The following is a 15,013-nucleotide window of genomic DNA, read 5'->3' on the forward strand; positions in this document are numbered from 1 at the left end:
GCTTTAGTATACTATTTTTTGTGTGATGAAATATACATAACATAAAATTTACTATTTTAACCATTTTTAAGTGTACATTTCTGTGGTGTTAGCTACATTTACATTCCTGCGCTTCTTCAAGTATACTTTTTTCCTGAAGTTGTTATATTGAAATAATTCAATAGTTTCATGATCGAGACCCAAAGCTGAGTTTGTATTGAATAGTGGTGTAGTTTCTGTGGGGCTTATCAGTCTATTGTGAGGGGAAAAGATTTTGTTTGTTGAATCTTTGGTAAGAGACTTACAGCATATCCAACCACACTGGTATTAGAAGTGGAAAAGCCGGTGGGAACTTACGAAAACAAGCTGATTAGTCCGGCTTATTTGAGTATTTATTTTCCACTTTTAGTTTAACAAAAACATTTTAAGGGAGCTGTACAGCTTATACTGTTGTATAGGAATCTCATTTAATTATGGTTGTTATCTTAATTCTTATAGTAGATAAGCAACCATGTTGTAGAAAATAATGAAAATTAAAACATCTGTATAATTCCCCTTAGTATTTTGAAATTATTTCTAAGATTAGAAATCAACCCTTACATCATGAGATTAGAAAGAAATTATCTTTATGATACAAATGTATTAGAACCAGTGTTCATAGTCAAATCAATGTCTTATATTGTTTTCAATAGGAGTGAAACATTTGTCTACTACATTATTGTGTATGGGACTTCTTGATTCTGATGATTAAGCCCTTTATATAAAGCATTGATTAATTTAAGAAGAAAAAGTAATTATATGGAAATGTTTGGAGACCATATAAACACAATTTTGTTTATTTGTTTTATTCTGTAACTTCTTTAAATGTGATTCATTTTTGTGAAATGAGAATTCAGAAACTTACGCATAGAGTTCAGGAAGCGTAGAATGGGAGGAGCAGGGTTAGGCGCCATGCCTGACCTCTTCTCGGGCCCACTGGATCGCGAGGCTGAGTAATCGAGGGGACGGAGGTATCACAGTGTGCTGTTCATCCTAATACATTTAAACCTTCTTTCGGCGAGTAGGTTTTAGATACATTTTGGGTAGAATTGGTACTTTAGCCTTTCCCTTCATTCTAGAGTGGAAAAAATTTAGCTTTGAGATAGACAGGAAGGTCTTGTACTTCATGAAAATCCTTCAGATAGATGATGGTCACCGGAGTTGTTGCCATCTAGTGAGATATTGGGTTGGCCAAAAAGTCCGTTTAGTTTTTTTCCATAGGAAAAAAGACACATTTTTCATTTCTACCAATAATTTTATTGATTTGGATATTTTGAGTATGTTGGCTATCTCCCATGTGGTAGAACATTGATCTTTCTCTACTGATGTCTCCATCTGACCACTATCAATTTTAACTGATCTACCCAACTGTGGAGCATTGTCCAGCGAGGAATCTCCAGCCTGCAACTTCACAAACTACTTTGACATGTTTGACCAGTCACAGCACCTTCTCCATACACTGCACAAGTCTTTTTTTTTTACATTTCAGTTGTGTGTTTACCTTTCTTAAAATAATAAATCATAATATGCCAAAAAGTTATGTATTCTCTTTCATCTTCAGTATTAGAAAGACAGCGACCAGAGGGAAAAGGGAAGGGAATTTAAGGGGAAAAAATGGGAGGGATTTAGAGGAACAAGTATAAAGGACACAGGGACAATAACTAAGGGGGGTGGAAATGGGAGGGAGGTGGGCTGCATGGGGGAGGGGTGGGCTGGGATGGGAGAAATAAACAGAAAACTGTACTTGAAAAATAACTAAATAAAAATTTAAAAAAAAAGAAGTAGGAAAAAAAAAACTGACAGTAACCAGAGGGGAGGGGGTAGGGGGAAAAGGGGGAAAAAAGGGACGGGTCACCGAAGAATGTGTGTAAAGGACATATGGACAAAGCCCAAGGTGGGTGGGATCGAGGGTGGGAGGTGGAGATGAGTGTGTGGCGGGGGGAGTGGTGGGCGGAAATGGAGATAACTGTACCCAAACAACAATAAAAAAATCATGACTGAAAAAAAACCACCATATTTTTTGCACTATAAGATGTACTTTCCCCTCACAAATTTGGGAGGAATAATGGTTAATGCTGCTGTTGAGTTCTGTTTACATTTACATTGATGAAATATTATTTATGTTATTAGATATTTTACCACATTTTTTTGCTTTAAAAATTTTTGTTTTCCCCCTTTAAAACTAAGGTGCATCTTATGGTCCGAAAAACACAGTACACAAAAAGTTACCATGTTTTTTTAAAATTCATGCTGATATGACAGCTGCCACAATACAATGTAACACAATTGTTTTGAATGGAGTTAAAGACAACTAAGTCCTATTAGAGCTGTCTTACAGAAAAAAGATGAATGAACTTTTTGGCCAACCTAATATAAGCTGACGAGAGCACACCTGAACTGATAACAAATTTAGTTTCTCTTGGAATGAGCAGAAAGTACCTGTCTTCTCAATATGTAGTTAACTGCAATGGATTTGTTCTCATTTCATCGTCAAATGTTTTTTGTATTTATCAACAAAAGTTCTATAACCAATATGTCAGCTTTAAAAAATTGGGGATGTCCCTCATCTGTTTACCTGAACAGTCTTCTTTCCCTACCAATGATGGGTCAACATCTTCTTGAGGGCAATAAAGATTTGGGGTATAGGGCTGGACAAAGGGGCCATGGTGGTGAAGAAGTTCAGAAGGAAATTTGAAGTCATCCATGTTCCCTGTCCACTCTAATGGTTTCCACTTCCCCTCCTCCCAGCCTTCCAGAGCTAATGCATGGTATGAACACTGGAAGAACAGATCCAAAGAAAAAAGCAACATCCTGGGACTTCTCTAGTATATTTTGAATAGAAGCAGTCTTGGCTCTAGTCAACAGGAGACAAGCTAACCATCTGTTAACATGTGCTACGATCAGCTTTTTGCTCATCTGGGGGCTTTGTAGTAACTCTGGATTTTGTTCTTTGTAAGAGGACAACCTAAGATCATATTTTTTTCTGCTGGTTCCACATTTTGAGGCATTTGGGGATGTTTTATAATCATGCAGGAATTGCAGTTCAAAGCAAGAAATTCGTGTTATAGGGCAGGTGGATTCTTTTGTAGGCTAGCTATAAACCATTCATTGAAGGCTTAACTTACTAGGAGAGAAAGTGTATTCATTTAAGGCAGTTTAAGGCAGCAACACCACATAGAAGAGAGGCTTTTAAGAGAACTCTTTTGAGAGCAGTAGTTTTGTTCTTATAAACAAAGAGTGACTCAAGTCAAGAGTGGAACATGCGACTGTGCAAGTTGGTGTAATGACACGTAATGACACGTAGCATACAGGAACTGCAGACATGCACTTAAAGGAACAGTGATTTCCCATTTAAAGTTGGTTAGAAAGCTTTTATAACTCTCTTGACAATAATCTTATGTGGAACATGATCTGTTTATATAAAAATAATTTTTAATGTGAAAGCTCTCATTAGCTGGAATGATTAGTCAAATGGTAGCTTTAAAAGCTGAGTCATAGTCTAATTCTCCCTCATTCAAAGACTGTACTTTCAGGGATCATTTCCATAGTTTGTTACCCTCACAATTCACATTTTTTCCTCTTTATTTTACTTGCAAGATTAATCTCATCTCAGCTGTGCCATTACGTGCCTGACTTGATGGCGTGAAACATACACACAAGCATCACGATGTTTCTGAGCATGTGGGTCGTGACGGATTCAAATGTGTTCTAACCATGCATCTGCATATAAACGGTTGTTTTTAATTTCCCTGCGAGGAATTTGACCACTATGGGATAATTAAAAATAATAATTCTCTGGAAAAGCAAGAACAAATTTTGTAAATGCCAGGGCACCAAGAGGCAATGTTCTATAATCTAAATGGGGTAATTTATATCTTTGTCACTTGAAATAGACATGTACTCAGGTTAATGAACCATCTCTCCAACATTCTACAAGTAAAACAAAATTTGTTTCCTTTTTCCAGGCAAGGCTTTACTCAATTGACTAATACATCATCCTGCCTTTCCCGAGTCATAGGAATGGGGAGGCCCGTATAGGCAAGGCCACAGTTAAATGAGGCCTCACACAACGTTCTACCCTGTTGTAAAAAGGATGCTGAGAAGGAGACAGCCTAGGTTACTTTGGCTATGCTTTTCAGTGTTTAGGGATAGTAATATCACGTGGCTGTTTTTAAGTGCTTTCAGTTTATCACTGAAAATTTATCCTAGAGGCTCAGAGATCAGAATTAAGTAATTAGTTTCTTGATAACCTCCAATGTCCTGGTTGATGCCTATGATGGTTCTCCAATGATCAGATATGTAAAGTGATGTTCCTCTTACTTCAAAAAGACTGATCTTATAGTCACTTGCAGTTTACAAAGAATACACGTGTGTTTTCTTTTGAGTCTCATGCTAAGCCTCTGTTCTATAGATCGATCATTAACACCTATTTAAGAGCAGAAATAATGATTTGGAGAGGGAGGCTAAGTGACTTACAAAGGTGCCACTTAGCTTCCCTCTAGTGAGTGGCATAACCACAAGTTGCGACTAGTTATTTTTGCCCCAAGGACAATGGCTTCTGAAATCTACACTTTGCAGCCTCTGTGATATGCTTATAAAAGCGGGCACTTGTAAACATGCATTAGTGTGCTTTTGGGAAATTTGTTCCTGGGAGAATTATGTGAATTAACAGTGTGGTTGGAAGCATTATTAACTTGAGTTTATGGTCTGAACAGAGGAAATTATAAAGAAATACCCAGTTTTAAGTGGTATCGGTCAGATGTTCAGTGTAAATGAATTGGGAGTGATAGGCACCCACCCAGGAAAGAAAGAGCCACAAGGAATAAGTAACCTGGAAAAGACACTGGAATCTGAATGGATGAAATTCAATGCCCTGGGTGGGTGCCCTGGGTGGGTGCCTGGGTGGGAGCCTTGCTGTTTAGGGAAGTGTGACATGGGCTTGGTAACCCCAATTCTGAGACCGAGTTCCAAGGACACTTACAGACATGGGGAAAAGGCAAGGTGCAAGGGTTCCCTGTGAAATCATATGGCAGATGAATTTGAAATTTAATTTACATTGTGACAACCTTAAAAGTTAATGGAGCAATTCATATTTCTGTTTGGTTCTAAGAAATGTGTGGCTACCGATCAATGGCCTTCTAATGAGATGCAGGCACCAATTCTCACCACATTCATTTAAATTGTTTGCGTCAACCTGCAAATCTGCTCACATGAGAGTCAGTGCCTACCATTAGCTCTCACTCTGATCTCAAGACACACATATTCTTCAAAATAGTTTGAGGGAAAGCATTTACTGAAGCTATATTGTAAGCCCTTTGTGATATAAAGTATGCTAAAGTTAAAATCTTTTATTTGAACTAGTTTCAAGCATAAAACTTAAACTGTTGCAAAGTAAAAATAAGGAAAAGTTTTGAAGGAAATGCAGCTTTGTTTCTTTCACACGCCTGCATAGACATTGCTAGGTTGTTGTCGTGCCAACATGGAGAGTTTCTCACACAATCTGCTTTAATGCGCCAATAAGCGATTTATACCATAACAGTACTCGAGTTTACTTCAAAGAGCACACGGGCATTTGACAGATGAGTTTTTTTCCTAACCTAACAATATTAATTTTCTGGGCCATTTCTCTTTTCTAAGACAGCGAAAGGGTAAATGTTAAGCTAACCTCTGTCTATGATATCTGAATGGAGTCTAAGGAATTCAGAGTGTCACCGGATTTGTCTTTTCCTAGAGGAAATTGATTCACTATTTTCAAATTGTTTTGCAGGATCCCTCAAACCAGAAGTGCGGCGGAAGGAAGAAGACCGTGTCTTTCAGCAGCATGCCCTCGGAGAAGAAGATCAGCAGCGCCAGCGACTGCATCAGCTTCATGCAGGCCGGCTGCGAGCTGAAGAAAGTCCGGCCCAATTCTCGCATCTACAACCGTTTTTTCACTCTGGACCCAGACCTGCAAGCACTTCGCTGGGAACCTTCCAAGAAAGATCTTGAGAAAGCTAAGTTGGATATTTCTGCCATAAAAGAGATCAGACTGGGGAAGAACACAGAAACATTTAGAAACAATGGCCTTGCTGACCAAATTTGTGAGGACTGTGCCTTTTCTATTCTCCATGGGGAAAACTATGAGTCTCTGGACCTAGTGGCGAATTCAGCGGATGTAGCAAACATATGGGTGTCAGGGTTACGGTACCTGGTTTCTCGAAGTAAGCAACCCCTGGATTTTATGGAGGGCGACCAGAACACACCCAGAATCATGTGGTTGAAAACAGTGTTTGAAGCAGCAGATGTTGATGGGAATGGGATTATGTTGGAAGACACCTCTGTGGAGTTAATAAAACAACTCAACCCTACGCTGAAGGAATCCAAGATCAGGTTAAAGTTTAAAGAAATCCAGAAGAGCAAAGAAAAACTAACCACCCGCGTGACAGAAGAGGAATTTTGTGAAGCCTTTTGTGAACTTTGCACCAGGCCAGAAGTATATTTCTTACTTGTACAGATATCTAAAAACAAAGAATACTTGGATGCCAATGATCTAATGCTCTTTTTAGAAGCTGAGCAAGGAGTCACTCATATCACCGAGGATATGTGCTTAGACATTATTCGGAGATACGAATTTTCAGAAGAGGGACGTCAAAAAGGCTTTCTTGCCATTGATGGCTTTACCCAGTATTTGTTGTCACCAGAATGTGATATTTTTGATCCTGAGCAAAAAAAGGTTGCTCAAGACATGACCCAGCCATTATCTCACTACTATATCAGTGCCTCTCACAATACCTATCTCATAGAAGACCAGTTCAGGGGGCCGGCCGACATTAACGGGTATGTTAGAGCTTTGAAAATGGGCTGTCGAAGCATTGAACTCGATGTCAGTGATGGTCCAGACAGTGAACCAATCCTTTGTAATCGAAATAACATGACAACACACCTTTCCTTTCGAAGCGTCGTAGAGGTGATAAACAAATTTGCCTTCGTTGCTTCTGAATACCCACTCATTCTGTGCTTGGGGAATCACTGCTCCATACCACAGCAGAAGGTCATGGTCCAGCAGATGAAGAAGGTCTTTGGCACTAAACTCTACGCCGAAGCACCTTTGCTGTCAGAATCCTACCTCCCATCACCAGAAAAATTGAAAAGAATGATCATCGTGAAAGGAAAGAAATTGCCTTCTGATTCCGATGCTTTAGAAGGAGAAGTAACAGATGAAGATGAAGAAGCCGAAATGTCTCGAAGGATGTCCGTAGATTACAATGGTGAGCAGAAACAAATCTGGCTGTGTAGAGAGCTCTCTGATTTGGTATCTATTTGTAAATCTGTTCAGTACAGGGATTTTGAACTGTCTATGAAAAGCCAAAACTACTGGGAAATTTGTTCATTTAGTGAAACAGAGGCCAGCCGAATTGCCAATGAATACCCAGAGGATTTTGTGAATTATAATAAGAAGTTCTTATCAAGAATCTATCCAAGTGCCATGAGGATTGATTCCAGTAACTTGAATCCACAGGACTTCTGGAATTGTGGCTGTCAGATTGTGGCAATGAATTTTCAGACTCCGGGTCCCATGATGGACCTCCACACAGGCTGGTTTCTCCAGAACGGAGGGTGTGGTTATGTTCTGAGGCCATCCATCATGCGGGACGAGGTTTCCTATTTCAGTGCGAATACAAAGGGCATTGTCCCTGGGGTGTCTCCTCTAGCTCTTCACATCAAGATCATCAGTGGCCAGAATTTCCCAAAGCCCAAGGGAGCTTGTGCCAAAGGGGATGTCATAGATCCTTATGTTTGTATAGAGATACATGGAATACCAGCAGACTGTGCAGAGCAAAGAACTAAAACTGTACAACAAAACAGCGATAATCCTATTTTTGATGAAACTTTTGAGTTTCAAGTTAACCTACCTGAGCTGGCCATGATCCGTTTTGTCGTTCTGGATGATGATTACATCGGGGATGAGTTTATAGGGCAATACACAATTCCGTTTGAATGTTTGCAGCCTGGATATCGGCATGTTCCCCTGCGCTGTTTCGTGGGTGACATCATGGAGCACGTAACTCTTTTTGTCCACATAGCAATAACCAATCGGAGTGGAGGAGGAAAGGCACAGAAGCGCAGCCTCTCAGTGCGAATGGGAAAGAAAGTTCGAGAGTATACCATGCTCAAGAATATTGGTCTGAAAACCATAGATGACATCTTTAAAATAGCAGTTCATCCCTTACGAGAAGCCATAGATATGAGAGAAAATATGCAGGTAGGAAAAATCCTATTTATTTTGTCTTCACTCTTACCAGTGAATCTTGTGATTTAGTAATGATCTAATTCCCCAGATAATTATTAGAAAGGTGTTATATGCCCAATACCACTTAATTAACCTCAGTTTTTCCTGGGATAAAGCAGATATATTTTATGTTTGCAATTGTGTGTGCTATGTTAAATTTGACCTGCAGTAAGGCAGTTAATAGACTCTCAATGTAGCAAAATACCCTGTATCTTTTAAATATCCCTAGTACATAACCAAACTGATATATGAGGGTGTGTATATGATAATGTGAAAAGAATAGAATATAAAATATTATCTGTATGTGATATATAAAATATGTATACAAACTGCATCATAAGTACAACTATATGTATAAAATATTTGCAGATACAAGCATGGAAGGGAAATTGAAGTCATACAAGACAAGTGTAATGTCTATTACATTATTTTTGTTGCTTAAATGTATAGCAATAATAAATTACTTCTCACAAGAGCAAACAAAACTAAACAAACAAAAATCAACTTGTTGAAAACTATTTAGTCTTCTTTTAGAGTATGGTTTAATGGTTTAATGGAAAGATATAGCTTCTGGATTAAACTATCCCTGCGTGATTTCAAGCAAATTATTTCAGGTTTCTCATCATTGGTTTTCTTCATATAAGGTAAGAAAAATGGTAATACTTACCTCACAGGATTACTATGAGACTTAAATGAGAGTGTATGTAGATTGCTCAGTCTTCAGCATGTAAAAATTCAAGGTTTCTTTCTGTTCATCAATGGCTTGTAATCAGAGGTGGCTGCAAACTTCTTTCTTCAACACTGTGTGATGTACTTATTCTGGGCTTACATAACTGTGAAGCAATGAAACAACAAGTACTAAGTTCCTACAGTGTGCAAAGTGCTGGTTGCAAGAGCGGCAGTGGTCTGTGTACAAGAGCAAAACAAGAGAGGATTATTTTCAGTGTACTTTATTTGCTCCTTTAGCTAATATTTTAATGGCAACCCTCACCAAAAAATCCCTACTTTCAAGACAGAAAACAAACTTGAAGAGAAGTAATTTCCCAAATATTGCAGTTAATAAATAGCAATGTTGGGCTTTAAATCCAGAGTTGCCTACTCCCAAAATCCATGATTGTTCATGGTTTTTAGTCACATGATGCTGAACCCCTCACCCAGTACTTGGTGAAAACTTTACTTTTAAATTACTTCCCAGAGTAATTCTGGGATGGGCTTAAAACAATTTTAAACAGCCAAAATAGCAAAAATTAATATGGTATGTAAACCACACACAAACACTTACGTGGTAAGGATGATTTAAAAAAGGCTGCAAATAGTGGCATCTTCTAATGACTTTTTATGACACAATTCTATAGGTTTTATAAATTCCTATATTAGATTAGTTATGTCAGTTTTATACTTAACTGTATATGTTAAAGGTAGATTTTATATATTTCTATATAATTCTTGAATATATCCTTTGCATATATTATGTAGTTAAAGTGTGTATTAAGGAGACTTGGCTATGGAAAACGTTTTTCCAAGTAGCATTGATATTTTATATGATCTCAACACAAAGTCTTTTGGATTAAAGATAACTTGGAGCCTAATCAGGAGAGAAATGAATGCCATCATTGTCACTAAACCCACCAGGCACATATAAAGTTAGGCACTGTTCACTGTTAATACAACAGAATACTCATAATTCTTATTTCAAATGATTTTTAAAAAGCCTGTGACATGGACAAATGCAGCTCTCTCTGAAACGTGTTTTTGTATGTGCATCTGCCAAGCACATTTCTGTTGGTCTGACAAAGGAGTACCGCTGATGGTTAGTCAGAGGGGGTGGTGAGTAGTGACAGCCTGCTACCTTGAGGGGAAAGGCTCAAAGCAGATGCACTCTGATGTACGGCCACAGACATGTTTTTATGATCATCATGATACAAATCAAATAAGATATTCACGACCAGCTAATGCAAATGTGTGTGAATATTCCGGTGCCCTGCTTTGAAAAGCACTGTGTAGCCTTGGGTCATAATCTCCTTTGCTTTGTGGTATATTTGTGGCAGGTGATAGAAGCTGAGGCAGACGAGAGCTAATAGTGAATTAGCTCTGCATTACCTCCGTGTGTATCACATTTTTTGCTTGGTTATAATGCATTTTGCTTCAAGTTACATATGTATTTAAGAGTGTGCTTTTAATGAATATACTTTTGTGTTAACCTGGAAGTGCTGGGGTGGCGTGTCCTGTGGTCAGAAGTGTAATTCTATGTTTTCTTCTTCACAGAATGCCATAGTGTCCATTAAGGAACTGTGTGGACTTTCTCCAATTGCCAGTCTGAAGCAATGCCTGTTGACTCTGTCCTCTCGGCTCATCACCAGTGACAATACTCCCTCAGTCTTGCTTGTGATGAAAGACAACTTTCCTTATCTGGAGCCTCTGGGGGCAATTCCAGATGTGCAGAAAAAGATGCTGGCTGCTTATGATCTGGTAGGAAATTATGACTCTGTGTTTCTTATCTGTGTGTGTGTGAAATCATATTGCAGAGGCTCTTTTGTGCAATTCTCATGAATAACCCAGAGGGATTGCCTTTGAAACCCGAATTGGGGGGTGACAGGCAGAGCTGGCCCACTCAGCTTCCCCAAGCTCCAGTGGAGACCTCTGAGGCTGTGGTTTCAGCCCAGGGCTCTACATGTTGCAAATGGAAAATCTCTGCTTTAACAAAGAATGAATTATTGATTAAGTCCTCAAAAGTATACACATCTCATCATCTAAGTGACTTCAGCCTGCAGTGAAACCATTTAATTGCCTACCCATAGGAAGGAGACTTATGCCTCAGTGCTGCCTTATGATGGTTGAGACAAAATATTTTTTAGGAATTTATGTTTTTACGCTAATGTTATTCTCTAATTTTTCTGAATGTATAATAGATTTGTGTGGCAGTTAAATTTAAGAATAACTATTTGCATTTTCTTATTCTGTAAACAAATTAAGGAGCAAATGACAAACTGGTAAAATTTGTACTGTGTAAGATGGATAAAGTTAATATCATTAAAATAAAAAAGTACTTAAAAATTAATTTAAAAATGGGGGAAAATCTTATATTAGGATCAAGTTCAGCTTCATGAAACTAAAAATGTAAGCCAATCATGGCTTAAAAACACAAAGTTTTATTTTCTCACATTAAATTATGGAGACCATCCATTCAAGGTGGCACTTCTTCAAAGTTCTTAGAAACCCAGGCTTCCTCTAGCTCCCTGTGCCATCTTCATGGTCCAAAATGGCTGCTGAAGCTCCAACCATCATTTCTACATTTCAACTAACAGGGATGATACAGAGGAAATATAGGACATATTCTTCCCCTTTTAGGCAATTTCTCTGAAATAGCATAGGTCATTTTTGCTCATATTTCAGCCTGGAGTTGGCACATAGACACCCTTAGATGCAAAAGAGGATGGGAAATGCCTTTACAGTCATCCCTCACCTATCGCGGGAGTTACATTCCAGAGACCCTCATGATAGATGAAAATCCGTGAAGTAGCGGTGCTATATTTATTTTACTATTTACATATATTTTAAGGTCTTATAAGCCCTTTCCACACTCCTATAAACCTTTCCCACACTCTTGTAAACACTTCATATGCTCTTAAACACTTTCTACACTCTTAAACCTACGTAATTTTAACAACATAAAGTTCTATATGGATACTCACCAGTGAAGTATACAGTCATCTCATGCTATATCGTGGTTCACTTATTGCAGCTTCACTGTATCACGCACGATACAGTGAAGACACAGTAAGTGAACTGCAATACAGTGAGGGATGACTGTTTTTCTAAATGTCCAACTGAAAGTCATCTCTTCAGTTACTCAGAAATGGAGAGACTATGGGTGTCAGGGAATAACAAATAGTCTTTGTCTCAGAGGTGAACAGGAAATTCCTATATTTCTTCTCCTTAAAAATATAATAGAAATGGGACTTCCGCCAAGATGGAGGAGTAGGTGGAAACACTACCTCCTCGCACAACAAAATCTAAAAACAATAAAGTTTTAACAACAATAAACGCAGCCAAGCCACAGAAAATCGAATAATATGGAGTCCAAAAACAATGAACCGCTCAGCTAAACCGGTGAGAGAGCGGGTCAGGCAAAAAAGATCCCCTGACCCAGGTGGCTCGCAGGCAGCCGAAGGCATGGATCCCAGGTGCAGGGTTGCTATGGGCGGACCCAGGGAAGGCGTGGGGCAGCTGGTTGACCTCAGTCGCACATTTGCCTGCAGATAAACAGGTGGGGGGGGTGAATGGTGAGGACTGCCATTGCTCCCTCTCTGACCCTGCCCCCAGATACAGTGTCACAACCCAGCTACCTGGTGGCCCCGCCCTGGTGAACATCTAAGGCGCCTTTCCTCAAACATAACAGTCCGAACAGATCAAAACGTGGCTCAAGAACTCAGAGCCCCAGAGCCGATAAATCTAAGTGATCAAGAAATTGCCAACCTATCAGAGGCACAGTTCAAAAAAACACTGGTGATCAGGATGCTCACAGAACTGGTGGATTTTAACCACAAATTAGAGGAACAACTGAAGGCTAAACTAATTGAAATGAAGGGAAATGTACAGGAAACCAATAGTGATGGAAAGGAAACTGGGAATCAAATCAAGGGAGCAGACCAGAAGGAAGGAAAAAATGACCAAACAGAAAAATATGAAGAAACAAGAATTCAAAAAAATGAAGAGAGGCTTAGGAACCTCCAGGACATCTTTAAACACTCCAACATCCGAATTATAGGGGTACCAGCAGGGGAAGAGGAACAGTCACGAGTGGAAACCTTATTTGAACAAATAATAGAGAACTTCCCCAATCTGGCAAAGGAAATAGACTTCCCGGAAATCCAGGAAGCTCAGAGAGTCCCAAAGAACTTGGACCCAAGAAGGAACACACCAAGGCACATCATCATTACATTAGCCAAGATTAAAATGAAGGAGAGAATCCTAGAAGCAGCAAGAGATAAGGGGACAGTCACCTACAAAGGAGTTCCCATCAGACTGTCAGTGGATTTCTCAAAAGACACCTTACAGGCAAGAAGGGGCTGGAAAGAAGTATTCCGAGTCATGAAAACCAAAGACCTAAAACCAAGATTGCTCTATCCAGCAAAGCTTTCATTTAGAATGGAAGGACAGATAAAGTGCTTCTCAGATAAGATCAAGTTCAAGGAGTTCATCATCACCAAGCCCTTATTATATGAAATGTTAAAGGGACTTATCTAAGAAAAAGAAGATAAAAAAGATGAACAGTGAAAGGACAGCAAACTCACAGTTATTAACAACCAAAAGCAAACTAAGAAGACAGCTAGATCAGGAGTGAACCACAGAAATGAAGATCACATGGAGGGTTAGCAACAGGGGAGTGGGAGAAGGAGAAGGGGGGAGAAGGTACAGAAAATAAGCAGTATAGACTGTAGATAGAAAATAGATAGGAGGGAGGGTAAGAATAGTAGGGGAAATATAGAATCTAAAGAACCTGAGACACATGGTCATGAACTAAAGGGGGGGGAATGGTGGGGAGGGGTGTACAGGGTGGAGGGAAATGAAGGGGGGAAATAGAACAAATATAATGGCATAATCAATAAAATAAATATTTTAAAAATATAACAGAAATGTAAAAACATATTTAACTATAAAATAAGTTTTTAATTAAAGATATTAAATAAATGTAGTGAGATACTTCCCCTCTCCATTAAATTGGCATTTTTTTAAAAAACAGCACCTCTGATAAAGAATTTAAGAAAGTAGATATTGCCATCCACTAAGGGGAAAATAAATTGATATAATTTAGGGGGAGAAAATTTGGCAATAGAATTAAAAATGTTTATCTTATTTGATCTATACATTTTCTTTCCAGGGTATTATTCTAAGCCAACAGATTTGTACATAAACATTTAAACTTAAAAATTTCAACATAGAGGGATTGGTTAAATAAAATATAGTAAACAATGTTATGGGCTCCTTTGAAACAATTAAAATCATGCGTTAGAAGAATATATAATGAGGTAGAGAACTTCTCATACTATATTTTGTGAAAAAGTCTGGTTCCAAAAATATACTCTATAGTATTTAAACTGCATCTGTAAAATGCTAGCAGGATATTATAGTGATTGTTTTCAAATAAGGGGTGTGAATTTCTTCTCATGTATTCTTTTTCATACTTTTTGTATTTCCCAAACTTTTTATAATAAACCTGAGTAATTTTCATAGTTGAATAAAAATAAGTGTTAAGGGAAAAAAGAATAATGTTTTATCATTGAAAAACAAGTAGAGGAAAAACATTTGGGATAGACACCCTACAAGTGGAACAGAACAAACCCGACAGAGTGTACTCTGTTAATGAGTGATTACACCTCTTTTAAACTGTACTTCACGGTTGCTGGGGGGAAAGTTCGCTTAGTGCCTATATCTCATTTTTCATGAAATCAATTTTTCATCAGAAAAGTGGGAACTGAAAGCTCTTCAGTGAATAGGTATAATTGCCATCTAAGAGGTGAAATTAGGGTACTAGTTGCCATAGAGACAGACAGTAGAAATCACTTATTCTTTCAAGTCCCTTTAAAGCAAAGAAAGAAAAATTATTCCTGAGAGGGGAGCCGGGTCCCCTGGAGCTGGGCTTGTAATAAGCAGCAAAGCACCTCGACTGCATTTGGCCAGTTTCCATTGCACACCCCCAAGTGTCCAATGGGTTCTGTTCCAGTT

General features: G+C 38.6%; 1 protein-coding gene across 1 annotated transcript in view; it reads left to right on the forward strand.

Moving 5' to 3' along the window:
- The window catches only part of PLCL1 (phospholipase C like 1 (inactive)), a 304,465-nt gene that overhangs the window by 233,679 nt on the left and 55,773 nt on the right, over nt 1-15,013 (forward strand). The window contains exons 2-3 of the mRNA XM_037167573.2: nt 5,786-8,260; nt 10,553-10,756. Coding sequence (XP_037023468.2) covers nt 5,786-8,260; nt 10,553-10,756 — 2,679 coding nt within the window. The remainder of the gene's footprint in view (nt 1-5,785; nt 8,261-10,552; nt 10,757-15,013) is intronic.

This window comes from Artibeus jamaicensis, unplaced genomic scaffold (assembly GCF_021234435.1).
Source record: "Artibeus jamaicensis isolate MK-2021 breed Jamaican fruit bat unplaced genomic scaffold, CSHL_Jam_final contig_391, whole genome shotgun sequence".
NCBI classification, from domain to species: domain Eukaryota; kingdom Metazoa; phylum Chordata; class Mammalia; order Chiroptera; family Phyllostomidae; genus Artibeus; species Artibeus jamaicensis.